The 24,880-nt window shown below is 41.6% G+C and overlaps 4 protein-coding genes across 4 annotated transcripts in view; 3 read left to right on the top strand and 1 right to left on the bottom strand.

The window, feature by feature from the left end:
- LOC108236133 (ankyrin repeat and fibronectin type-III domain-containing protein 1) overlaps nt 1–4,984 on the top strand; it is a 28,045-nt gene extending 23,061 nt beyond the window's left edge. Inside the window, exons 13-19 of the mRNA XM_017416598.3 lie at nt 246–360; nt 1,161–1,327; nt 1,416–1,593; nt 1,727–1,889; nt 2,160–2,326; nt 3,154–3,358; nt 3,445–4,984. Of these exons, the coding sequence (XP_017272087.1) occupies nt 246–360; nt 1,161–1,327; nt 1,416–1,593; nt 1,727–1,889; nt 2,160–2,326; nt 3,154–3,358; nt 3,445–4,160 (1,711 nt within the window). The 3' untranslated portion in view covers nt 4,161–4,984. The remainder of the gene's footprint in view (nt 1–245; nt 361–1,160; nt 1,328–1,415; nt 1,594–1,726; nt 1,890–2,159; nt 2,327–3,153; nt 3,359–3,444) is intronic.
- A 1,604-nt stretch (nt 4,985–6,588) lies between these two features.
- LOC108236150 (GTPase IMAP family member 9) lies at nt 6,589–8,219 on the top strand. The gene is made up of 2 exons (XM_017416633.3): nt 6,589–6,745; nt 6,986–8,219. The coding sequence occupies exons 1-2, from the start codon at nt 6,712–6,714 to the stop codon at nt 8,005–8,007; spliced, it is 1,056 nt and encodes a 351-aa protein (XP_017272122.1). The 5' UTR covers nt 6,589–6,711; the 3' UTR covers nt 8,008–8,219.
- A 932-nt stretch (nt 8,220–9,151) lies between these two features.
- kdelr3 (KDEL endoplasmic reticulum protein retention receptor 3) lies at nt 9,152–12,836 on the bottom strand. The gene is made up of 5 exons (XM_017416643.3): nt 12,431–12,836; nt 11,905–12,005; nt 10,625–10,783; nt 10,253–10,505; nt 9,152–9,975 (listed from the first exon to the last, which is right to left on the bottom strand). The coding sequence occupies exons 1-5, from the start codon at nt 12,519–12,521 to the stop codon at nt 9,932–9,934; spliced, it is 648 nt and encodes a 215-aa protein (XP_017272132.1). The 5' UTR covers nt 12,522–12,836; the 3' UTR covers nt 9,152–9,931.
- A 3,783-nt stretch (nt 12,837–16,619) lies between these two features.
- LOC108236118 (ATP-sensitive inward rectifier potassium channel 12) lies at nt 16,620–23,060 on the top strand. The gene is made up of 3 exons (XM_017416573.3): nt 16,620–17,125; nt 20,347–20,470; nt 21,386–23,060. The coding sequence occupies exons 2-3, from the start codon at nt 20,448–20,450 to the stop codon at nt 22,995–22,997; spliced, it is 1,635 nt and encodes a 544-aa protein (XP_017272062.1). The 5' UTR covers nt 16,620–17,125; nt 20,347–20,447; the 3' UTR covers nt 22,998–23,060.
- The last annotated feature ends 1,820 nt before the right edge of the window (nt 23,061–24,880 follow it).

Genomic DNA, 24,880 nt, shown 5'->3' with positions numbered 1-24,880 from the left:
TGTTGCATGCAGGAATTTCAGGGAGCAGCCTTCAGAATCCCTTCAGAAAATGTCTGTTTTTCACGGTACTATGAATGATTGAGTTTGTTTAGGCTGTGTAACAGGCTGGATATGTGCAGCACACGGACTGAAAGATTTCATCAGTTATTCCCTCTGTCTCGAGTTTGATTTTAGTTGTGCTAAATGTTTCATTGTTAGTCTGATACATTTGCAGTTCATTTTCTGCTTGATCTTTCTGCCCCCAGCCCTCCTGAACCTCCATTCCACTGGATGCCTCTGGACCGTCTGGAAAAGAACCGCAGCAGAACTCCTCTGCTGCCTGAGCCCACTGCCATGGACACGCTGTACGAGCAGCTGAAGGTCAGTTCGCGTTTGGCTGCAAGAACGGATAAACGGAGAGTTGCGTCGTAGACGTGCCAAGCATGCAGCGACAACAACAACGACAAAAACAATGTACCGATCCTTAAACAGAAGTTTGAGTTATTTTTGTGAAGCCAAATACAACCAGAGAAATTGCATTTTCTGTGAAAATGCAGTGTGAGTGCTGAGCTGAGCTGAATGGCTTTGAAATTCACTGAGCTGTTAAAGCTTAAAAAGCAGCTTAAACGAGCTAAACACGAACTAAAAGTAGCAGCGCTTGCTAAAAGTAGCAAAACATTTGTAAAAATGAAAAATATTAAAAGGCTTGCTAAAAGCTAAAAGTAGCAAATTGCCAGATAAAAGCTGAAAGTGTCAAAAGGCTCGCCAGAAGTAGCAAAAGGCTAGCTAAAAAACAAAAAAAGCAGAATGGTAGCTAAAAACTTAATAGCATTAAAAAACAAAAAAAGAGTAAGTATGCAAAAAGAAAAAATAATTTTGGAGAAATTTGCCACATCCTTATATATTTCTATTCTATTTGTAAATAAATTTTAATATTTTGAAAAGTATAAAAGTAAAAAAAAACAGAAGTCATAGCACCCATCTCCTGACTGAGCTGAATGTTTAGTTATATAAATGGCTAAAATAGCACAAAGCAGTTCACTTGCAGAAAACAGTAATGTGAATGTGGATTCAGCAGTCACATAATGAATCACCAATAGAAATAAAATTTAAAAAAAGACATGTTTTTAAATAGTAAATCAAATTAATATCCATCATGCGATGTTTGTCTTTGCTTTCAGGACAAGATGTCCTTTCACAGACACAGCATTCAGTGGGCGCAGCCGGGTCTGTATGTGGGCATCCTGAAACTGTGCAGCTCGGTCGAACAGATCCGGGTCCTGGTGCCTCAGAGGCTGCCCAACCTCCTCTGCCACACGCGGGTCCAACACAACGCCCACGTGACCAGGTACCCACTTCAAACGGCACTTGTATACGTCGAGCAAAAAAAAAACAACACTCTGAACTTATTCTGTTTTGTTGTCGCCGTACGCCAGGGAGGAGTGGGCTTGGCTGCAGAGTCATGTTTACACGGCGCACACCGGCAGCGTTCATAACCAGCTGAGCGGCGAGGACGACGGCTCGTTGGAGAGCAGCGGCCTGGCGGAATTCGTCAGGTCTCTGAGAGCGGCGATCACACACCTCCTGACGAAGCTCAACATCCCCCTCTACAGGGTAAAAACGTGCTCTCCGAGTCACACGTGTTTGAAGATAATAAAGTTCAGGTCATGATCTAGATTTCAACAGATATCCGTTCCGGTTCCAACATTAGAAATGAGAAGTTTCTGCCTCTCTGTGACTCTGGCAGGCGTATCAGTACGGTGTGTACACGCAGGAGCTGCTGCAGTTCGGTGACAACGTATCCATGCTGCTGCTTCTGCCTCCCAGCGAGGACTTCAGCTCCAGTTACTGGCCTCTGGTGGGAACCAAGGAGCCTGGTCTCACCATGCCTCTGCAGACGTTTGAACTGGGTGAGCGGAGAGATGTGTCCACATGATTGTACCACTTTAGTTTTCTCAAAATGCAACAGCTTTTGTAAGCCTTGAGGTTAAAGCTGGGAAACCTGAAAGGGAAAACCTCTTATTTGTAAGGCTAACATTCAGCCACAATAAAGTACCTGTAACTAACTTAAATCCATCTTTCCTTTTGAACATTTCCTCACTAAAGGTTGAAAGACTTCTAATGTTCTCTCTGTTTACTGCGACTCAGTGTCTTGTCTCCTCTCCCCGCTCTGCTCTCAGTCCACTTCTGGACATACGAGCGGGACTTCCTCTCCCAGTACTGCCAGGCCTGGGTGAGGCTGGAGCTGGACTCTCATCTGGCCCAGCAGGCTCTGCGTGAGGCTCTGGACGCCAAGGAGGTGCAGGAAGCGCGAGAGCGGCTCAGCAACATCAATGAGCTTTTTCGTGTAAGTTTTAAACGAGGGCAATAAATAATACATTGAAAGGCCAGGCATTCCTTGAAGGAATTCACATCACGTGCCGCCTTTTGTTCCAAAGTTTCAGACTATGTTGAGAAAGGACGAAATTCTGGCCGTTCTGGTCAAACCTTGTAAATAACAATATGTGAAATCTCCTGCGATTTAACAAGGTCTCAGGAGATCTGTTAGAGCTGAAAGTATGTGTTGAGGATGACTCTCAGCGACTACCACATCAAGCTTTAGCTCAGTATCTGTAAAGCTGACCGACGTACAGCCATCATTGTGTTTTCTAAGATCAGTTGGCTGTGGCAGCCATCTTAAATTGCGGTTTCTCCAAAAGTTAATCAGTGGTAGATGTACAGTCAGTGATTACTTTCTGCAAGTTCTATTAAAATCCATCCAGTAGTTTATGAGATATTTTGCTAACAGACTGCAGTAGTTAAAAGCAATGTTTTGAAAACAGATTAAACGTGATCAATTAGCTCTTAGACTATAAGTTGGGGATCAATCTTAGCTACTACGACACAAAATCGTAGCTCAGTATCTGTAAAAGTAACAGTTATTGCCAACTTTGTGGCAAGAACATTATCGTCATTTTGTCTGTAGCGGCAGGTCATAAAGAGAAGAGGGTCACATATATTTACATTTAGGACAAAGTTATTTACTGGTTTACAGATTATATGATTGTTTAAAGAATCCTTGTGTCGTTTTAATCAAGAAAATTCCTGTGAATCTTCTCTTCCGTGACTGTTTTTTAGCATTAATGAGAGGAATGAACTCACTGCTGCTTGTTCTTTTTTCTCCCATTTCTTTAGTGTTTGGAGGTGGTGTGGAGGGGTGCCCGCTGGATTATGGACTGCCTGCAGTGTGTTCGCTCCAAGCAGTGGGTGGGGGCCGTACCTCTAGGCCTGGTGATGGGAGGAGACCCCCCACCGTGTCCTGACAGTGAGGAAGAAGAGACGAGGCTGACCACCAGGCTGAAATGGGCCAATCGGATGCAAACGCAAAGACCCGCAGCAGGTAGTGCAGCAGCTCGGGCGTATATGGTTCTGTCTTTACTGTACTTTTTTTTTGTTTCTCTTCACAACTTCATATTTCTATTTCAGAGAGTTCAATCAGCGTGACTTTACCCACCACTGCTGAGATCTCCCCTCCTGACAGCGTCACCGTCATCCCCGAGGAGGAGCTGGTCTTAATGGAAGGCGTCGTTAAGGGAGGCTACCCTGTTGACATCAGCTCTCAGTCCCCTGCAGACCTGACCTGTGCCGCCAAGTCGGACTGTGCGAGCTCTTTACTCGAATCTGGCCTGGAGCCTGCTGCCGTCGCCCAGTTCGAAGCCGGATATTTGGTTTTGGACACACAGGAGTCCTACTGCAGGAAGACGGACGTCCCCCCCAGCATCTCGGAGGTCATCCGGCCGATGGAGTTCGCCGAGCTGGTGGACATCTTGCCCACGTTGAGTCGCATTGAAGAGGAGAACGCCGCTGGTCCAACCTCGCCGTCTGTGATGGACATGCTGGAGAACTTCGGACTGGGAGTCGGTGAGAGAAACGCCCCGTTTGACTTTGGGGACTCGAACTTGACGTGTGGGGACGAAGCGCTGCCGCAGCCCCACGAGACACACTGTGAGAACGTGGTGTCGAGGGAGCAAGAAGCGGCATCCTTTTGTAACTCTGTACATTCTGCAGATGATGAGACGCCTGTTCTGAGCTGGGACTTTCCTCAAGAGGATGCAAAGAAACCGGAGGCTGAAAGTCGAGGGACATGCCTTCCAGTGAGAAGCCTGGTGGAGTGGGACAAACCCTCCAGCAGCTCATCCTGATACCAAACCTCTATCTGAAACAAAAAAACCCTTTTTAACCTTTCTGACTTTGATGCTTCCTTCGAGTCCTTTCGTTTTTCATCCCCTCAGTTAAAAATAACTCCTGTGAACTCACTGACCTCTATTATCTAATAGATTATTGTGCCTAATTTAATGGCTGTGGAGAATGAAATCAAATCAACTTTTCATTTTGCACTTTTGCAGCTCACTAAACCTTGTTGGATGTAAAATATTAGTGATAATAATAAGCTAAAGCAGTAGATATGACTTGAAAATCTATCGCTCACTACAGCCACACTGCTGCTTGTCTGAGCTGTAAACAAACTCCTTCAATTTAACAAATCAGTCAAACTAAAGCATTTACTCTGCAGTCTGTGTAAAACTCACTTATTTGGATGTTAAATTGAAAAAATATAATTCTGATTGTTTTGCCAACGGGGTACTTTCTGCTTTTTAGGAATACAAGATGCCATTATTCTGGTGTCGTTTCTGCTAAAGCCAAGATAGCTAGTTTAGAGGGGCTTCCTGTTTCAGAAGCGTCTAAAGATGAGACAAAGCTGAGCTCAGAATGTGATTTTAATTCATTCTTTGCTTCAGCTTTTAATCCTGCATCTTTATCTTCTCTGGCATAACGAGACCAGGTAAAATCGACAAGAAGACGAGCTGCAGGGAACAAAAGCCACCTGTAAAGTGTAACAAAATAAAGTGATTTTTAAGATGATTTTTTATTTTCTTCTGCACTGATATAACATTTAAAAAGGCACTGTAAGCATCCTGGTAATTTAAGAATAAAATGGTTTGTATTTTGCCTTTCAGCAAAAATCCAGCAGATAACTGTTTTCTCACAAGTCAAAGTATTATTGAGGCGCAGCTTAAGATACTGTAATTAAAGACCTAGCATTCCTTGGAAACATATATATTTCGATGAGTATATGTGTATAAGGTGTGGAGGGGGACCAGTGTCCCTTTGCAGAAGGACATAATACAAGCAGGACAGTCCACATACACTGCTACTCTGTTAAAGACGTAGGAGAATATGGTGTCCTGACAGAAAGAATTTCATCCCAATCAGAGCAGTCTGATAAAGAATGATCGTATCTCCCAAACACACTGATGCCTCCTCAGCCTCCTCAGCCTCCAGGTACCAGCGACCAGTCAGACTCTTTATACACACGAGGACAGACTTCAGATTTGTCTGGATGATCTGGATATGGCTGGTCCTCACCTCCCTGTTGTCGTCTGGCAGTTTCAGGTTTCTGCGTTGGTGCTGATGGTGAGCTGACAGGAACCTGACGGAGAGAATCCAGCTTCAGCTATTGATCTGTTATCTGTTCATTAATCGACGCTCTGATGATCATTCACGGTGTAGTGATGTGTGTGCTGAGGTGTAACCTTCAAATGTTGAGACTTCGTCTCATTTTTCCCAATATTTGACAGCGTTTCCATGGTGATTAGTCAGAGCTTGACAAGTGGGGCCAGCATCATTTATTTTAATGAACGGCTCTGAGGCTCCTTAATGGTCTGCTGGACCCAAATAAAAGTGATAATAAGCGGAGAGAGAATAGTTTATCTCTTAAATTAATGAGAAAGTGCTTGTCGGCAGGAGGAGGTGTCAACAGTCCAAAACAAGAATAGCTAAGTGTTATCCTTATTACCAGCTCTTTAGTTTCTTTGAAACCACACATGAAAAACAAAAACATTAGCGGTATTTAGGCAATTATTAACAAATGATTCATTAATGTGGGGCATTTTAAAATGTTCATTTGTATGTCACAATCTATTACCTGGTCTCATATCTGAAAGTATCTGTAAACTAGTGTCAGTGATCAGGTATTATTATATACAGAAATGTACTTTGTTCTAGCTCTTAGCTTGTCAAATAGTCCAAATGTATTTGTTTTGCCAAACTGAGGTTGTTCAGAGAGCTGCTACAACAGGTAAGATATTAACTTCTCATAAACTCTCTGCAGAACCCCACATTGAGATTTTTGAACTATCCCTTTAGGTTTTTGCTTGTCTTGTTCTGGTTCTCCTTAGCTAGAAATGTCTAGACCAACAGCAGTACATCAGATTATAAGAATAAATGGGTCTTTTCCATGTAATGTGAACTCCTTTCGTCTCTTTTAAAAGAAAATTTAGTTTTATTTTGACTTTTCTGTAGGAAACTCAGACTTGTGCGTCTTTACTGCCATCATGTGGTCAAAAAAGTGAACTACAACATCATCCTGCTAAAGTCCATTGTCGGCTGTGTAATTTACGGGACATGTAGCTGCTTCATTAAAATATACTACAGTTGTCAGTAATTACTATTTGCTGGCATTAGACTTTCCCTTCAGTGTTGTTTGTTTTAGGGGTTAATGATGTGCGTCATTCAGCGTGGAGCGCCGCTCCAGCCTGATCTGCGGCTGCGCACTGCGGTTCTGAGGAAATGAAGTGACATTAATTTCAGCAGAGCAGCTAAAATACAAACGAGATATCAGGAGTGGGAATGACCTTTGTATTTGCTGTCACTGGATAATCGCCACACTTAAAAAAAGCCCCTTTTCTTGAGATGTCCTCTGAAAACGCTGCGTCACATGATGAAGGTACGTTCAAAGTGTCAGTCAATAATAAGGACAGTGTTATTTTTTATTTAAAGTTTATTCTGACAGGAAAACAAATTTTATCCTCCTATGTTATGCAAATTAAATTAAAAATGACCTATTTATTTGTAATACATTAAATAATTTTAAATGCTGTCCTCTTTTCTCTCTGTAATTTAACACAAGCTGCCAGATTGTTGATTATAAAAGCCTGTAAAGACAATCAGTGCATGTTTTGTACAGGCTGGGAACCATCCTCTCCCTCATCAAACGCTGAACCTCTGAGGTTCGTTCTGCTGGGCCGGACTGGGACAGGCAGGAGCTCCTCAGGGAACACCATCTTGGGGAGACCAGCCTTCTGGGTGGAGGTGTCCCCCTGTTCCATCACCACAAGGTGCATGAGACAGAGTGGGACAGCAGGCGGGCGCAGTGTCTCTGTTGTTGACACCCCGGGGTTCTTCCACACGCACCTGTCCCCTCAGGAGGTCATGGCAGAGGTGGGTCAGTGTGTGACGCTGTATCCTCCGGGCCCCCATGTCTTCCTGGTGACCCTGCAGCTCGGTAGGTTCACTCAGGAGGAGAGGGAGGCCTTGGAGTGGATCAGGGGGACGTTTGGGCCTGAAGTGTCCAGGTTTAGCATGGTGCTGTTCACCTGGGGGGACCAGCTGCGAGGCAAAGGTGTTGAGGACTTCCTGCAGGAGAGCCGTGAGCTGTCAGAGTTTGTCAGCAGCTGCCAGGGGGGGTATCACATCTTTGACAACTGTGGGCAGGACAAGACGACAAACTGCTCACAACAAGTCATTCAGCTACTGAAGAAGGCGGATCAGCTTGTGGCTATCAATGAAGGCGGTTGCTATAGCAACGAGATGTACAAGGAGGCTGCGGACATCTTGAGAGAGGCACAGGAGAGGATTCTGGAGGCTAGAAGTCACAGACTGGGGTCTCCTCAGAGGGAAGCTAAAGACAAGGGGGAGCCCGGAGCAGACCCCGAGAGAGTGAGGAGGGAGGAAGAGGAGGCCAGGAGGAGAGAAGAGAGGCTTTTCTGGTGCGAGCTGGTGACCGCACTGGGGAGGGGGGCTGCGGAGGGGGCAGGCATCATCGGCAAGGACAAGGGAAAACCCCTGAAGAAGGTGAAGGTGGTGGAGAAGGCAGCAGCCCTGGCGGCGTCGCCTCTCTGCATCAAATCTGCCGCGAAGGTGGTGGGAGGAGCGGTGAGGGAGGGAAGTAAAGTGTTCTGCAAACACAAAAAGACTCTGCTGCACTGAGCAGAGTGGGACACAGATTTCCCCAAATCTGTGGGACGATTTGGGGAGAAAGGCTGTTCTTATGCATTTTTTATTCATTATTTAATTTCACAAGTCAGAAGCTACAAATCTCTGCAGATCAGTTAGGAGCACTGTAGGACTAAAATGTGTAATAATGCATGTTCTGCATGTGTAAGCTGCACAAAATAATAATAAAAAATGTGGCCAAATTATTATGACTTTCATTTTTCATGGTAAGAAGAAAGACCACCCTAATCCAACATTAAGGTTTTGTGTGTCAAAATTTAATAAACTGACCCAGATTCTAAAATTATTCTAATTTAACCTCAGTTATTGAATAAAAAATGGAGCTAAAAAGAAAATTGTGCGTGAAAAACTACATCCACTCCATGATTCAACAGCTTGTAGAACCACCTTCAACAGCAATAACATGAAGCAGTTATTTTCTGTCTTTATCAGTCTTTCAATATTGTTGTACAGAAATTGCGACCCACTCTTCTTTATATCATATATCGTTCTGCTTTCTTAAGGTCTCACTGCAGCAGTTCAGCCAGGTTGAGGCTCTGCACTTTGACTGGACCGTTGCAATCCTTTTCAGTCGTTCTGTTGCAGATTAGCTGCTGTGTTTGGGATCATTGTTCTGTAATCCTGGGTTTGGTCCAACCTGTAGCTGTCAGGCAGATGGACTCACATTTAACTCCAAAATCCTTTGGTCTCGAGGAGCTCCTGCCCAAATCAGTGACTGTAAAGAGCCCAAATCATCACCCCTCCACCACCGTGGTTGACAGTTGGTGTGAGGTGTTTGTGCTGATATGCTGTACGGTTCTCACCAAACATGGCGCAGTGCATTATGGGTAAATATCTCAACTGCAACCCCTCCTAACAAGTTAAACTTGTTCAGTGTTTTTGATGTAACGTGTTAACTAAGGTTTGAAGAGCCTGAAATGTAGCTGAAGTTTTGTTTTTTTGCAAAATTATTCGGAACCAGCTTGGATGGACTTATTTTTTTCACACACAGGTTCTCCTTTTGCCTCATTTTTAAAAATTGTGTCCCTATTGTGGCCAAACGTGCTCGTCCCTGATTGAAGTGGGTTTTAGAAATACACACATTGTCCTTTTTTTAGCCCAGACAAAAACAGACAGATTAAGTTATAACAAGAATTGTTTAATTACAACACTGCAGCAGTTGCCCCGCTACTTCTTTGGCTTCTTTACAACGTGAAAATATAATCAGCCCTTCTTGTCCCAGATAAACAAAACACACTAAAATACAAAAGAGAAATACAAAAAGAAACATACGCAGCAACAAGGAAAGGAACCGTTTCCATTAACTGATCTACTCGGAGTGTGACGTTCATTACAGCCTGAAAAGATTTGGATGTTCACGCATTACAGAAGACCGTGATCGTGTTTAGTGCAGGAACCTTTGACATGAGCGTGCACGGCTGTAAACAGCAACACGAGAAAACAATCTCTGAAACTACTGGGTGCGTTTTGTGGCTTCGATGATCGAATCCTAAATTTATTATGAGACGACCGAAACGGATGTCGCTCATCAATCATCTCTGGAAAAATACAAAATCAAACGAGCACAAAAGGGAAAATGAAATGAACAAAGACACGTCTTCAGCAACACATCAGCAACATAATTCCGTCGTCACATTTACACCTCGGACAGAACAAAACAAAAAAACAACAAAAAAAACCCAGCACATCCAAAACACATCACTTTTTTTTTCTTTTTCTTACAGACTTAAAAGTCATACATCCATTCTTAAAATGCCAAACAAACAGATGATCTATTCTACTTTGGTCTACAAATCGATGTAAGACTGTCAGTCCCACCGCTGAAGTGCAGATGAAGGGTAAAGTCTGTGCTCGGATGGTGAATCGTGGCAGGCACAAATAGGCGACGGCGCGCCCTTTAAACGGGCATCGGCAGGGTCATCTTTCCTTTCCCTTGGAGCACTGCAAAGATCCGGACGACAAACAGTCAGAACGAAACGAACAGCGAAATGAACCTAATGTCTAACCCCTCCGCTTGCCACTAAAACTCACTGTTTCCTTTAATAAATTGAGCAAATTCTTAATTTTATCTGCCTTCAAAAAGGACTCTTCTCCTCCTTGATAAGAAAAGCAAAAGTAAACATGAAAATGTGGTCTGATGCTACTAAGTCTCCCCTTTTGTAAAAGAATCACAAATCTAGTCAGCCACAAGTACCTACTGATAACAGTTCATACTCACCCTTTGTGACGTAAAGGTAGAAGAAGTCACAGTAGAAAATAGTCTGCACGACCCCTGACACGACGGCGATCTGGTCAAAGAAGCCCTCGGTGTGGTAGCGCCACAGCCAGTTGGCGATGTAGAGAGCTCTGTAGAGGCCGAGGAAGAACAGGTAGTGGGTGGTGATGGACTCCGCCTCGCCTGTCTTGGTGATCATGAAGAGCTGCGGCATGATGGCAACGGACTCCAGGAAAATGGAGAAGGTCCACAAGATCTGGGTAAGACGAACACAGAGAGCTTTGACTGATCCACCCAGAAACACGGCGTCAAACCGCTTCAAATGTTCTTGGATACAAGACATGCATTTGTGCCTTATTTATTTATTTTTTTTACCTCCAGTGGGGTGAAAGAATAATTCTCCAGGAAGGACAGCCCGATGACCGGCACCAACAAGAACTCGACCCGGAACGTGTCGTTCTCTGAATCATACGTGTTCCTGAAGCGCATGTAGATCAGGTACACAGTGGCGTAGGACAGAGCCAAAAACACCACCTGTGAAAAGCGAAGATGAGACGTCCGACTTACCACAGGCTTTTTCACATGGAACTGGTGGCTGCCTGATCCATGCTGCTTACTGTATGAACCTGGGCAGGATGAGGTGTGTGTACGCATGCATGTGTGAGAACTGGTACAGGAATATCAAACAGGTTGGTGGCTTGGATAATAATCAGCTTCAGATCTTTAGAAATAAAGGCCAAAAGGTGGAAAGGTTACGAACAGTTAATATCTTACCTGTTGCAGGTAGTGCTTTGAATGGCCTCAGTTTAGAGAAATAAGGACTGACAAGTTAATGACTACTCAGATACAATACAAAACTAATGGTGAAATAAAAGTAAAAAAAACCAAAAACATTAAGGTAGAATCTCACTGGATTGTGATGTTGACAAATAGCTGGCGAACAGTGTTTGCAAAGAGGCTCTAAAATGTCTCGAAATGTCCACTGGGGTTCTGAAGTTCTGATGAAATAACCACCAGGTGTCCCAAACCCCTGTCAGTTTTTGTCATGGCAACTCAAACCCGTCGCTGTAGCACTAGAGATACATTTTGACACAAGCAAGGAAGCCCTCCTCAGACAAAGCATCAGAGGATAATGATCAGGTCTACAAACCACACTCATGGCAAATAAGTATAAAAAAAAGTCTCCAAAGCTGCAGATCTTCCTTTCAAAGGCTGCTAAGGTGGGTACACTGGGGCAGGAAATCAAATAATGTGCATTGCCTAGAATACAGTTTTGCAAGCCATGCGTGCGACAATATGTGGTGACTTTAAAAAATTGGGTGCTCAGAACAATTAGCTGATTGCAAACACAAAAAACTTGCCTATTTTCTCACATATTTGAGTCGCCCACGAGTCTCCAACAGTCGCAGCCCAGCGAGACACTAAATTGAGCATAAATTGTTATGACATCTTTAAGATCGGAGTGCTGTTACGACAGCAGGAATCCTTATTTGGCCGTGGCCTCTCTCAGACTACAACAAGCAGGATATTAATTGGTCATAACCTCTCTGCTAAACCCCGCTTTAAACGATCTGAACTGTCCCTCGTTTTACTTGGTGTCAGGGTTTGTCGTTCAATGATGCAAGTGACTCCTTGTTCAGGCTCTCCAGACTCACCTTCATGACTGTGTTGTAAGCTGAAATGTAGACCGTAAACAGGTCCAGATACCTGGTGGTGAAGACAAGTGCAAACAGCACCTGAGACTTCCCAGAGATGCCTGTGGGGGTGGAAGAAATACATGAAATTATGAATTCATAATGACAAGCTAAATACAGATGACACCAGCTGTTAGCTGTAGTAACTATAAAGCAGTATTTCTTAACATGGGATCAAAGCGCTTTAAAGAAGGGATAAAGCACATATGGCTGGATTATGGTTTAAATGTGCTTGGATATTAATTAGGGGGAAAGTCTTCAAGTTTGAGGCCAAATAAGCCTTACAGATGGAGTAGGTGGAGCAGGCAGCACTTGTGTTGACACTGCCACGTAGCTCCCAGCCATGCACAAATAACACAAAGCATCCATCTACATAATGACTACAGAAAGATTCCCCTCTGAATTAGAGAAGCATAAGCCATATATGTCCAAACTGCATATATTGTGCAGCAGCCTGGAGTTAAAGTCCAGCCCGACAGGAGCTCACCAGCGCAGGATTTGGACCTCCATATCTTCAGCAGCAAGATGATGATAGCCACCAAATGGGACACGTCACCCGCCAGACGAAAGATATTCATGCTGTTAAAAGTTCCGCTTCAACAACACGAACTTGGTGAGAACTCCTTCAAGGCCCCTCGCACTTCAAAAAACACGGCGTCCCCGAGTTTTTCCGCCCACTAAACGCAAAACGGACCCAGAGCTACAACAACAAGTAACAGGTTTAAACCATGAAGCAAAGCGTCGCAGCCGCCGTCAAACAGCTCGCTCGGCCTTTTTTCTTATCAAAATGTGTGTATGTAAACAGATAAACCGCCTGCAAAGCGACCCTGACAGGCTAGCTGTATGACAGAGTACTGGTCAGATAGCTGCCTGGAGGAGGAGGTGACGTGGCTGTCAAGCTAGCATAAATCAAACCTAACTGTTTCCGGTTAACCCTTCAAAGTAAAACTCTGGTTTGAGCCGTTCGCGTCGTTAAAACGGGACTGTTTCCGGTTGATGTTTTCAAAGTAAAAGTCAACTGGGTTTAACCGCTTTGTGTTTAATACCCGTCGGAAATGTTACAGAAATAGTGGTGTGATAGGTTTTAGTAGTAGTTGTAATCGGTGAGTTTTATTTAGAAGGGTTTTTTTTAATAACATATTTTTGTCACTTGACTTGCTGAGGGCAAACTTGACAGAATAGGGCCTTTAAAAAATAAAAATAGAGGTACTTCCCTATTTAAACAGCAGGTGGCGATATGCTGCAGATAATGAGGAATTACAAAAACTATCTATTTATTTATCAAGCCAGCAGCTCTGCTTATATTTCCCCTGAATTACACTTTTTAACTCTAATTGTTTTCACTCATATCAAATGTATACTTATATAGTAGTTTAGGTGATTGACTTTATTAATACTGATGTTGCTTTTAGTACACACCACTGTTAAAGATTCAACCTGTTTCCACCAGTTTTATGATCTCCCCCAAGATACAGTGTGTAACCAAGATCACAATTTCAATATTGGTACACTGCTACCAGCTCCTCGAAATTGGAATTGGTTTTCATATGTATACAAATGACTCAACATAAGAGCATTAGCATTAGATGTTCTAAAATCAGCTCAGGGTGAGATTGCACAGAAATTGTTTTGAGACAAGTTTTTTGCTGACCTAAAGAAATGAAGGAAGATCACAGACCAGCAGAGAGTACACAGTTACTTTTCCTCCAGCAGAAAGCCTACTAATCAATAATTTCAGACCTGTCACGCGGTCTGTTCTGCTAAGGAAGTGAAGTGAAGTGAAGTGAAGTGAAATTTATTTATATAGCACTTTTCCGCAACAAGGCGATTCAAAGTGCTTTACAACACAGAAACAACAATCAGATACATAATCAAATACAGATAAAAACATCATATCAAACATCATAAAAATATCATAATCAAATATAGAAATACAGAAGTAAAAAAATCAATCATGTATAATCTATATGAAATATAAGATAATCTAAGTAAAATCATGAAACTAAACATCTAAACATGAGCTAAGACAGTCAAAATAGTAGCTAAAATAATCTAAATAAAATCATGATAAAGTTAAAGCTGAACTAAACAACAATTAAGAATCTAACAATTTAACAATATCTAAAATATGAACTAAGATAAACTAAACTAAGCTAAATGTACAGGAGGGATCTACCAAGCCGCCAAACTCTCCAGTAACAAATCCGATTAGTTTTGGTGGCATTTGTGGGAAATTAGTAAAATCCAGAAAGGCCCTAACCCAAAACCTCAAGAGTTATTGTTAGTATCCCAGAAGAAGACACCAAAGAACACCATTAGCAAGTTCTTTGTTTTTATCTTGACTGGTCTGTGGATTTTTTTGGGTTGATAAAGCATCAACCTACTTGATATTAAACAAGAAGTCCTAATTTTACGCCTGATTAGTATTGGATACTGTTCAGCTGAAATGTTCATCTTATCTGAGAATGAGCAACAAATTTGGAGAAACAACAATGGAATGGTTCATTTTCAGCCATGCACATTTATAACGCTAATAATAAAAATAATAATATTCACTGAGTGATTTATGTGAGACAGGGATGAGGGCTGAGCAGCAGACAGAGGACATCCTGTCTGTGGACTGATCCATATGCAGGTTACCATAATACGGGGGAGCTGAGGAAAAGGTTATGGGAATAATCTGACACACAGGCTTGATTAAAAGCTATTTATACACACGCAGACTGCAGAGTACCTGGGCATCTTCTCCTCAGATGTTGGACTGTGATAACACTAAATCACTGGAACTCCTATGCGTTACAAAAGTCTTTTTCCTTCCTGTTTTGTTTCTTTACATGTCATGTTCCACGGTTTTCCTCCAACTTCCTGCTTCCTGTTTCAGGGTTGCTGCTGAGTACTTAAGATCATTGTGTTTCTCATTCCTCTGTCATTTTGTCATACAAGCAGAGGCAACATCCCTGTTGGAGGGAAAAATGTGGGTAATTTACTTCCTAACAAAGAACTCAAGGACTGACAGCTGGAGAGAAGTTTATTCAGACAATCACATTAACGGTTTCACTTGGTTCTGAGACAGTAGCAATAATGATACTTATTTTATATTACTTAGTTATCTCTAACTAATCGGACACAGTTAACACACAGACATTGTCGTCACAAACATAACACTGGTCAACATTCTGACTCTAAGCAGATTTTTCTGGGGTGCTGTAGCATTTAACAAACTGCAACACTGATAATCGTGAAACTTCAGTTTCATTTGTAATTTCCAACCTAACACTTATCTGTTAGCGCTACTCATAACTTGCATCCATATATGTTTTTTATGTTTTATTTTAATTTAAACAAAAGTCAACACTGACAAAAGGCACTGACTGGATCAATGTTTGATAAATGGATGTATTTTTAGTTTTTTTTTTTGTTATTTATTTCTATTCCTTTTTGGTTATCAAGTTTTTCTCTGTGCTCTGTGTTTAGTCCTGTTTTCACTGTTTCCCCGTGCCTTCAGTTCATTTTCCTCAGTCAGTTTCTGCTCCTCAGCTCCTGCCCCGCTCACTCTCACCTGTTCCTGGTGGTCGTTTAGCTCAGGTGTCTCCACTTGGTTCATCAGCCCCTGTCCAAATAGTCTCAGTCCTCATTCCTCTTTACTCTGGCCTTGTCTGGGTTTCCCCCCTGTAATCTGTGAGTTTTACTTTTGGGTCATTTTGTTGTTTAATTTTTGCTGCCATGTCAGCTTCTTTGTTTTGGAATTTTAAATTCCTTAAGATTTCATTTGAGCTCCCCATGTTGGTCTGCATTCTTGGATCCCTCCTTCCACAAAGATGTGCAATTTTCTTTTCTAAATAACTCTCACAATATCTGCTGAGGCATGTCATCCTAAAATATAAATATTGTTTCCATTACTACACTGGGCTGCACAGTGGTGGTACTGATGCTTTGCAGTAAAAAGGTTTTGGGTGTTACTCCCTTATCTATGGAGTTTGCATGTTCTCCCTGTGCGTGTGTGAGTTCTCTATGGGTGCTTCAGTTTCTTCTTGCCATCCAACACCATGCATTTTAGGTTAACTGCAGACTCTGAGTTTGTCCCAGGTTTGAATGTGTGTATGTGTGGTTGTTTGTCTCTATGTGACAGTGTGGTGAACCGCTGACCTGTTCAGGGTGTACCCCTCCTCTCACCCACTGACTGCTGAAGAAAGGCACCAGCTTCCTGTGAACCTGAGCAGGCGGGCGTAGAAAATGGATGGATGGATTATAACAGTGCGTAAAAAAAAATGTAACCACTTCAATTAACATTGCAAAACATGTTAATCTGTAGAACAAGTGGGGCCAGTACTTGAATAAGTTGCTTAATGGCTTTATTTGGATAAACGTTCTTTTAAAAAGTCGTCAGTTTCTGAAAAGCAAAGATGAATTCTCTGGTAATTATGATCATGTGGACTACATTCAGCCTGACAGAGCAGCTCATCATGTAGATAATTAAGATATCTTAATGCACTGCCTGATTTCAAATAAATTTACAGTCAGAAGCACTTAAATAAAATACAAAAACTCTTGAATAACATTATATAACCCTCCTATCATAAAGTGTGTTTATATGGCTTACAATGTAATTTTAGGAGTTGAGCAGTGACTCAGTAAATGTTTCTCCCTGTTTCCCATGATGAAATAACCACACGTGAGATAAAACTTGTTGCAGCATCACAGCACTTAAACGGCAAATCAGGAAAATTCATTGCAAATCCTCCCACTTGTTCTATTGTTCTTTCTGCGAGTTGACATTTTGTCTCAGAGTGAGTTCCTGTTTGCTCACACGAGTGCTTCGGGCTTTATTCAACACCTACACATGCCCCCCTCTCCCCCTCCTTCAGTCTCCTCTCCACCTTCGCCTCCCAACTCGCCCTGCAGAGGAGAGATTGACACAGCGTTTTCATCCCGGGCTGTGTGAGGAGATGGGATTATAATCGGTGAAGGAGGCAGCGGAGGGCAATCAAGGATTAATAGAGGGACACAAAACAGAGAATGAGCAATGAAGGAGAATCTACAGAAAGAAAGTAAAATAATGGAAGCATTAAAGGAGGGATGATATGAAACTGAAGGATGTGGGAGCTTCGCGCTGACAACTGAAAGTGGAGTTTAGGAAAGTGAAGTGATACGGGAGGACACAATCAAGCAACAACTTACCAGAGTGAGTAGAATCTGTGTTCAGTTTGCAAATTTTTCAGGATTAAGATACCTGCACAGTAATGAGTTGAGTGAGTACATTCATTTGACAGGTTTGAGTTTCAGATAAGAGACTTTAAAGAGGTAGTTTTAGCTTCAGTCTCACAGAAAACATCAACATGAATTCTGCATCAGACATTAACTCAGTGAACAAGCCACACAAGTCATCTGCACCAATTTATAGTTCCAAGTAAAGCTCAAAATCATCCCATTTAGGACACATAAAAAATTGAAAACAATTTAATACATTAGATCAATTTCATGATGATCCATCAGCAAAATAGGTAAGAGTTGATCTGAACAACCAACTGATCAATACAATAAAATAAAAACTGGATACAAGCAAGGATTGTCTGGGATGTGACATTGTGTGGGAATAAATCTCTGCTTGCTTGTCTGTAAATTGGATCGTGACAAGCGTGAGAGGAAACAGCCCATTTGGGTTCATGTTTTATAAAAGGGGAAAAAGAAAAAATGCTCCTGGTGAAATGCAACAACAATCATTATTTGACCGATTAATGAGCGAGCAAGCCTTCTTCGTTCATCTGTCTGATCTAACCAAAGGGGGAGGTTTTTTGTTGAACAATTATAAAACCACAGTTTATTATTACTTTAAAATCATCTTGATGCCCAGAAAACACATCACTTACCAGTGAATGTGTGAGGTTAAACCTTTAAAGGACAGCACGCTTCATTTCCTCCTCTTAATGGCCCGCATGTGTTGGAAATCTTACTTTGTATAATTGCTTTATTAAATGTCACGTCTGCTGAGTGCTATTTAAACTCTGCTATGCACAGTGCATGTGTCGGGTTTTATTATAATTTTCTTTTAAGCATATGATGTAGCTTCAAAACACTTAGACCCTCCGTCACCCAATGCTGTTGTATTTTTTTAATTAATTAAAAGCCATAAAATGTTATTTCAGTGAGTGGTTAATAAAATCAGAGAGGTGTTATTGAGGCAAAATTAATGTAAAAGATATACTCTTGTGATTGTGCAAAAATGGCTTTAATAGGAAAAAAAGTGATTGTTCAGACATTAAACAATAAAATAGAACAAAAACACTAAAAAGGAGTTACTCCTGACAACTTACAGTAAATATCTGAGCAGTTCAAGTTTCAGAGCCAAATATGAAAACATGGAAATTAGTCTTACTATTTTTTTTTCGTTTTGTTTTTAGTGTTTAACTTTAATTAAAAATGACTTACCTATAGAATACATTCCTTTAAAACCATTGTTTTCTTTAAAATCAGTTTCAGCATACTGGCTCTCTTTTTGTTTTTGTATGCTACTTTTATCATTTTGTTCCTTTTTGCCACAGTTCTGCTACTTTTAACTGCTGTATTACTACTTTTAGCTTCTTTTGCGCTTTTTAGCTATAGTTTTGCTTATTTTAGCTTTAGTTTTAGCATCTGTTTGGGTACTTTTAGCGACACATTTGCTAAATGTAGCTACAGTTTGGCTCATTTCAGCTTTTAGCTGTTGTTTTGCTATAATGAACTCTGTTTTAGCCTCCTTCAAATAAATTTCAGTCCAATCTTTCAGCGCTCATCACACGGCATTTTCACAGAAAATAAAAGTTTTTCAAGTTATTCTCATTATTTAAAGAAAAAAGTGTTTTTTCCTTATCTGCGTTTTCACTCAGTGATAGATAAAACCCTCTCACCTGTCGCCTCTTCAAATCCATTTAAATATTTTTCCAAACAAATGTAAGAGCTGTGCTGCTGCCCCCACTTCTCTGATTCATGTTATAAGAGCACTTAATACGTTTACTGCCCTCCTCCTCCCAAACACATCTGACTCTTTCTGCTTCCGTTTGCTGCCCGATGCCAGCAGAGGAGCGTTCCCATGGAAACAGGTTTCAGTTTTACCTGGTGCAGTAACTACAGCTGATGTTGTTTGTGTCTCATCTCTGACGTCACTTTGGGGATCACACAGAACCTCTCCCTTTGTTTTCTGCTCTTTTTGCATCTAAAGGCTTAGCATACAGAACAAAATGAAACATTTAACTGCTGCATGAATCTATATACAACACAGCACACAAGCAACTTAAAAGGATAGTTTAGATCTTTTGTTGTGGGGGCTCAGTGGAAAGGTTATGAACAATTAATACCCGACCTGTTGTAGATGGCTTTTTAAACAACCTGAATTTGGAGAAACAAAGTCCTCCTTCATCATTAAGGTTTTCAAATCACTCTTTGTCTGACCCCTCCCCTGAGGCCAGTTTGCCAGGGGACCCTACTAAAGGCTAATGCCCTTGACCACATAGCCACAGGATCATGGGAGTACTCAAACCCCTCCACCAGGTTAGGGTGGCAATAATGTGGAGGAACATTTCATTGGAAAAAGGTGGAATGCTCCCGTTGGGTTGGGGGTGAGTCTCTGCCTCAAGTGAAGGAGTTTCTGTATCAGGATGTTTTGATCATGGGTGATGGTAGGATGGAGCTGGAGATGGATTGACAGATCACAGCTTCATAGTGATAAGGGTGTTCCACTGGTCTGTTGTGGGGAAGAAGGAGCTGAACCGAAAGATAAAGCTCTTGATTTACTGGTCCACATACGTTCCAACCCTCACCTAAGGTCATAAGGTGTGGATGATGACCAAAAGAACGAGATCTGATACAAGTGGTTGAAATGGGCTTTCTCTCTTGAGCAGAGCCGCTGATCCTCTGCATTAAAAAGAGTCATTTGAGGTGGATGAGGCTCCTGATTAGGATGCCATCTAGGCGCCTCCCTTTGAGGGTTTTCAAGCCAGATCTGAACTTCCTGGATGGATTCTGTTTCCTCTCTGGCCTGGGAACACCTTGGGATCCCCCAGAGATTGGAGAGTATCGCTAAGGAGAGGGATGTCTGGATTTTCCTCCTAAACCTGTTGCCTCCACCACTCACTGATACGTGACAGAAAATAGATTAATGAATGCCTACACTGAGAGCTAATAATGTCAGAGGTAGGTTTTACTTTGTTCTACATATATATGCTCAATTAGATATCAAAAATTTAAATTTGCTCTAACCAATGTCTAAACAGATTTAAAATTGGAAACAAAGGTAAACACATTTATTAATGTAACCATAACCAATTTGTTGTACAACCTTTAACTTTCTGTACCAGTGATTCAGGAACTCTTCTTGTGATCTGACTATTTCATGAGTTTTTACACATAAAATAATTGTGTCTCCTGCAGTGGTCACTTCAACAGCATGAAAACCTTGTGGAGAGCGAAAGTTTGGTAGAAGGACACAGTCACAGTCATCTCTGAGCCACTTCCCAGAGATCTTTGGTGCCATGGGAACAAGTAGGTCCAACAGGTGAGAAATATCTAGTAGTTTATAGTCATCCTTGATTGGACTTTGAAATCACAGACGTTTATGCCTTTATTTTGTTATTAGTTTATGAGATCTCCAAAGTGCTTCAGAACACTCTGCATTGGGTTTCGTCAGTGATGTTTGTCTCAGAACAGCCTGAGAGGTGAGAGCTTGTTAATTTGGCTCGATTGGATGAGTCAGGCCCAGCTCAGAGGTATTTAATGTAAGCAGATCCTCAGAAAGGCCAGGGCGACCCTGCACTGTCCTGATGGCACACAACGAACTTGTACCATTAGGCAGCTGAAACAGATTCATTATCACTCTGATGACTAAGTGAACTTTTAGCTCTCTGTGGTTTTATTAACTTGCATGTTATAATGGTATTTACGTATACGCTGCCCAATTTCTGATACCTTTTCAGTGTTATATAAGTTTTTTTTCTCATTACAGTGTTATGTCTGGTTGTGCCAATCATCTAATTACCCCCTTAATTTGTATGTTGCTTGAGAAATCTGGATAAAATTATGTCATTTGTTGTGCATTAAAGAGAGCAGTTCTGAACCAGACCTCTTGGGTATCAGTGGATTGATGAACGATTAATGGTTTTAACATTTACTTGCACATGATAGAGTGACACAAGATTTATCCATCTGAAAATAGTTAGTCAGTCTGACTCAAATTTAATCCTATAATCTGTGAGGACAGCAATCCTTCTCAGCTAGACAAACTGAACTCACCTTCCCATCAGTTAATCCTCCAGGAGAGACGGGTTGGTTTGTTTCATCCACAAAATTTGACCAACACGACTGACTGAAAGTGAAAATCTATCTGTTCCACAGTCTGAAGAGGTGTTCATTTTTAAAAAAATGTTTTCTTTTAGAATTTTGTTTTTTAAATCCTAATCCCGCTCTTTTACAGGTACAGCATTGTGTCAGACATCATACCAGAGGAGGAACTCCAGAAAATATCCAGCTTAGGACTCTTCAATGGCCACAGTTCACCTAAATTCAAAAAGCAGTACAACGTAGAAGGAGACGACGGTAGGCAGAGGCCTGGAGCCTCTGCTGCTGTGCCCAACGTCAGAGGACAAAGAGGGATGAACAACTACAATGGGAAGATTCTGACGAGGGGCTCCAACCAAATACGGAGCCGATTTGTGAAGAAAAATGGGCAATGCAATGTTGTATTCACTAACATGGAAGACAGAAGGCAGCGCTACCTCGCGGACATCTTCACTACCTGCGTGGACAGCCACTGGAGATATCTGCTGCTTCTGTTCTGCACCAGCTTCCTCATCTCATGGCTGATTTTTGGTTTAATCTTTTACACCGTCTCCTTTGTGCACGGGGACTTTGAGGCGCCTCCTACACAGAGAGGTGAGGGGCTGTTGGTGGGAGGGCAGTATGGACCCTCCTCTGGGCACATAGTTGGAGGGCAGACACAAAAGATGCCCTGCATACTGCACCTCCAGGGCTTTGTTGGGGCGCTCCTGTTCTCCATGGAGACCCAGACCACTATAGGCTATGGCTGGCGTTGTGTTACAGAGGAGTGTCCCATCGCTGTATTAACAGTAGTTATACAGTCCATTGTAGGCTGCATTCTCGACTCTTTCATGATCGGCACCATTATGGCCAAGATGGCTCGGCCAAAGAAGAGAAACCAGACCCTTATGTTCTCCAGAAATGCGGTCATCACCCTGCGTGACGGCAAACTGTGCCTCATGTGGAGGGTGGGCAACCTGAGGAGGAGCCACATTGTGGAAGCTCACGTCCGGGCTCAGCTCATACGTTCGTACGTTACGGCTGAGGGTGAGTTCATCCCCTTGGAACAGACAGACCTCAATGTGGGCTACGATGACGGCACAGACAGGCTGTTCCTAGTGTCTCCTCTGGTTATAGTCCATGAGATAGATAAAGATAGCCCTTTGTACACTTTAAGCCGAGCCGATCTGGAAGCAGATGACTTTGAGATTATTGTGATCTTAGAGGGGATGGTAGAGGCTACGGCCATGACCACTCAGTTCCGTAGTTCCTACCTTGCCAGAGAAATCTTCTGGGGTCACAGATTTGAGCCTGTGATCTATGAAGACCGGGACCGCTACAAGGTAGACTATGGTTGCTTCCACAATACGTACGAGGTACCATCAACGCCCCATCTCAGCGCCAAGGAGCTTGACGAGGCTGCAAGCCGGGCCTTGTCTGCTGCATCTCCAGTTTCGGCCTGTAGATCCACAGAAAACCTGATCCCACAGTCTCTGACCGGATTCTGCTACGAGAACGAGGTCGCACTGAGCTGCGAGGAGGAAGAAGACGTGTTTGACTCTACTCTCACGCTAGCCAAAGACAGGGCAGATGAGAGGAGGACATCTGTTGACTTTCAGAATATGTTTCACGATGCAGCGACTGTAACCTCAGGCAGTCACAGTTTTCTGTGTGTTCTGGACATGGACAATAACCAGATGGAGTTTGACATCCTGCAGACGGCCATTCCTCTTGATCCAGTGACCTATAAGACTGAACAGGAGACCTGAAGATGACAGATGGAGGGTCTTTTGTCCACAAAAATGGACATTTAGTTTATAGACTAAAGCTGAAACCGTATTTTGCCTTTTTAAAATATGTTCTTTTTTTAATTCTTGTGATGTTTAGTCAATAACAAGATCATTTTAGGTGCAATCATTAAGTGTAAGAAAAGGCAAACTTTGTTAAACACTTCTAGCAAAGATAACTTTTACTCAACGTCTTGATTTACTTCAAATTAGAAATTTTCATGTGAATATTTATGTTCCTAAATAGAATCAAACTTCATTGTAAAATCTGAAATAATGAAACTAGAATTCCTTAAAAGAATGCACATTTTCTATTATAATCAAAGCAAAATCTTTGCATTTTGTTTAGATTAATTAGTCTTTCCTTCTTGGTTTTTGTTTCTCGTGGAGGTACGACCCGTGATGACGGAAACAATACCGAGAAGTGGCTTTAACTTCTGTTTGAGCTGCTGCTGTTTCCCAAAAGATGAAGTTAGGAGGTAAAACAGAGCGCCTCTGATTTAACATGTGGATCATACAGCAAACAGGCAGATGAAGTGTACTTGTTTTTTGGTGATGGTCAAAGGTGAAACACCGTGAAGCACAAGGAAGCAAAGGGATAAAGGATGTTGGTACAGTCACTGGGAATGTCCAACACCTCACTGGATTTGCACAAAATTAAAGGTCATGGGAAGTGCTTTATTTTAATGACGGTATGGTAATTGATGCTAAAAGACAGATGAAAACCTGACTAATATAAAAAACTCAGATATATTTTATGTAGAATATCCATGATTAAGCTTGTGTTTACTAGTTATATTACCAGCATAGCAAATTTTATACATTTAGTAAAAATCCATAAAAAAATGCTATTTTTTGAAAAAGTGTTTGCTGTTTAAAATTGAAGTAAAAACTGAGCTAGCATATCATTTATACTTTTTAAGAAACTGAAAAATCTTATTGTCATTTAGGTAGCAGTTTCAAAACCTTTCATAATCTGTTTCATCAAAATATCATGTGAACACTGTTCTGTAAACCTTCACGCTCATCAGTTTTACATTACAAAGTTATTCAGCCAGCAATACTGTATTATGATATTTCTGCAGGAAGTGCTGCACCAGAAGTGCTCCAGCTAGCTGCTGCTACCACTATTTGTGCTTGCAAGTAACCACATACATTTACATCAATAGGTTAATGTACAAGAGATAAGAAATTATTTATTCTTAACCTTTTTGCACATTTTTCCTTCTCTTGGTCTTAAGGCTTTTTGGTCCGTGAAAGAAATAATTTCTTAATTCTTTATTGAAAATGAGGGATTAATGAAAAATATGAAGTACAGAGCACTTTATTCTTCCTTATGATGTAAATGAATGCTTATATATTTAGGATTGTGTGTTATTTTGTAATCCTGTTAAAAGCCATGCTAACACAGACTTGTTCCTGATGCTGACTGTCTTGTTCCTCTGCAGCCACTTGGTGTCTCTGTGGTTGTTTCAGTCCTGAAGAGTTTCTGCAGGAAACATTAAACCAGGCTGTGTTCACTTTATTGGTGCATTCATTCAATGCTGGATGACGAAGCTGGACAGAAATTCGGAACTGTTTTAGAGAAAATATACAATAATGTACATAATAATGTCAATAATAAAAGTAAACAAATCTTAATCCTTAGTCTGTATATTTGTAGGCTTTTACATCATATGTTATTGGTATTAGTGTGCTTTCTCTCAAGAAAAAACATAACAAGAAGCTCAAGGCAGAGTCACATGACATCCCATTATGAGTATTATAAAAATATGCTGCAAAACATCTAAATACTGGATCTTTTCCTGAGATGAACTCAAGTCTTCTAGGTTCTTCTAAGAAGAGAAAAAATGTTTTACTAGCCA

The sequence above is a fragment of the Kryptolebias marmoratus genome, linkage group LG12, assembly GCF_001649575.2.
Source record: "Kryptolebias marmoratus isolate JLee-2015 linkage group LG12, ASM164957v2, whole genome shotgun sequence".
NCBI lineage: Eukaryota > Metazoa > Chordata > Actinopteri > Cyprinodontiformes > Rivulidae > Kryptolebias > Kryptolebias marmoratus.
Note: the sequence above shows the minus strand (reverse complement) of the source record. Positions and strands in the feature narration are given on the sequence as shown.

Coding starts and splice junctions, on each gene's coding strand:
- kdelr3 (XM_017416643.3), bottom strand. CDS start 12,521: ATGAATATCTTTCGTCTGGCGGGTGACGTGTCCCATTTGGTGGCTATC. Junction 10,506..10,624: donor ATTCTTTCACCCCACTGGAG/GTAAAAAAAATA, acceptor CGTCTTACCCAG/ATCTTGTGGACCTTCTCCAT. Junction 9,976..10,252: donor CTACCTTTACGTCACAAAGG/GTGAGTATGAAC, acceptor GGATCTTTGCAG/TGCTCCAAGGGAAAGGAAAG.
- LOC108236150 (XM_017416633.3), top strand. CDS start 6,712: ATGTCCTCTGAAAACGCTGCGTCACATGATGAAG. Junction 6,746..6,985: donor CGCTGCGTCACATGATGAAG/GTACGTTCAAAG, acceptor TGTTTTGTACAG/GCTGGGAACCATCCTCTCCC.
- LOC108236118 (XM_017416573.3), top strand. CDS start 20,448: ATGGGAACAAGTAGGTCCAACAG. Junction 20,471..21,385: donor GGAACAAGTAGGTCCAACAG/GTGAGAAATATC, acceptor GCTCTTTTACAG/GTACAGCATTGTGTCAGACA.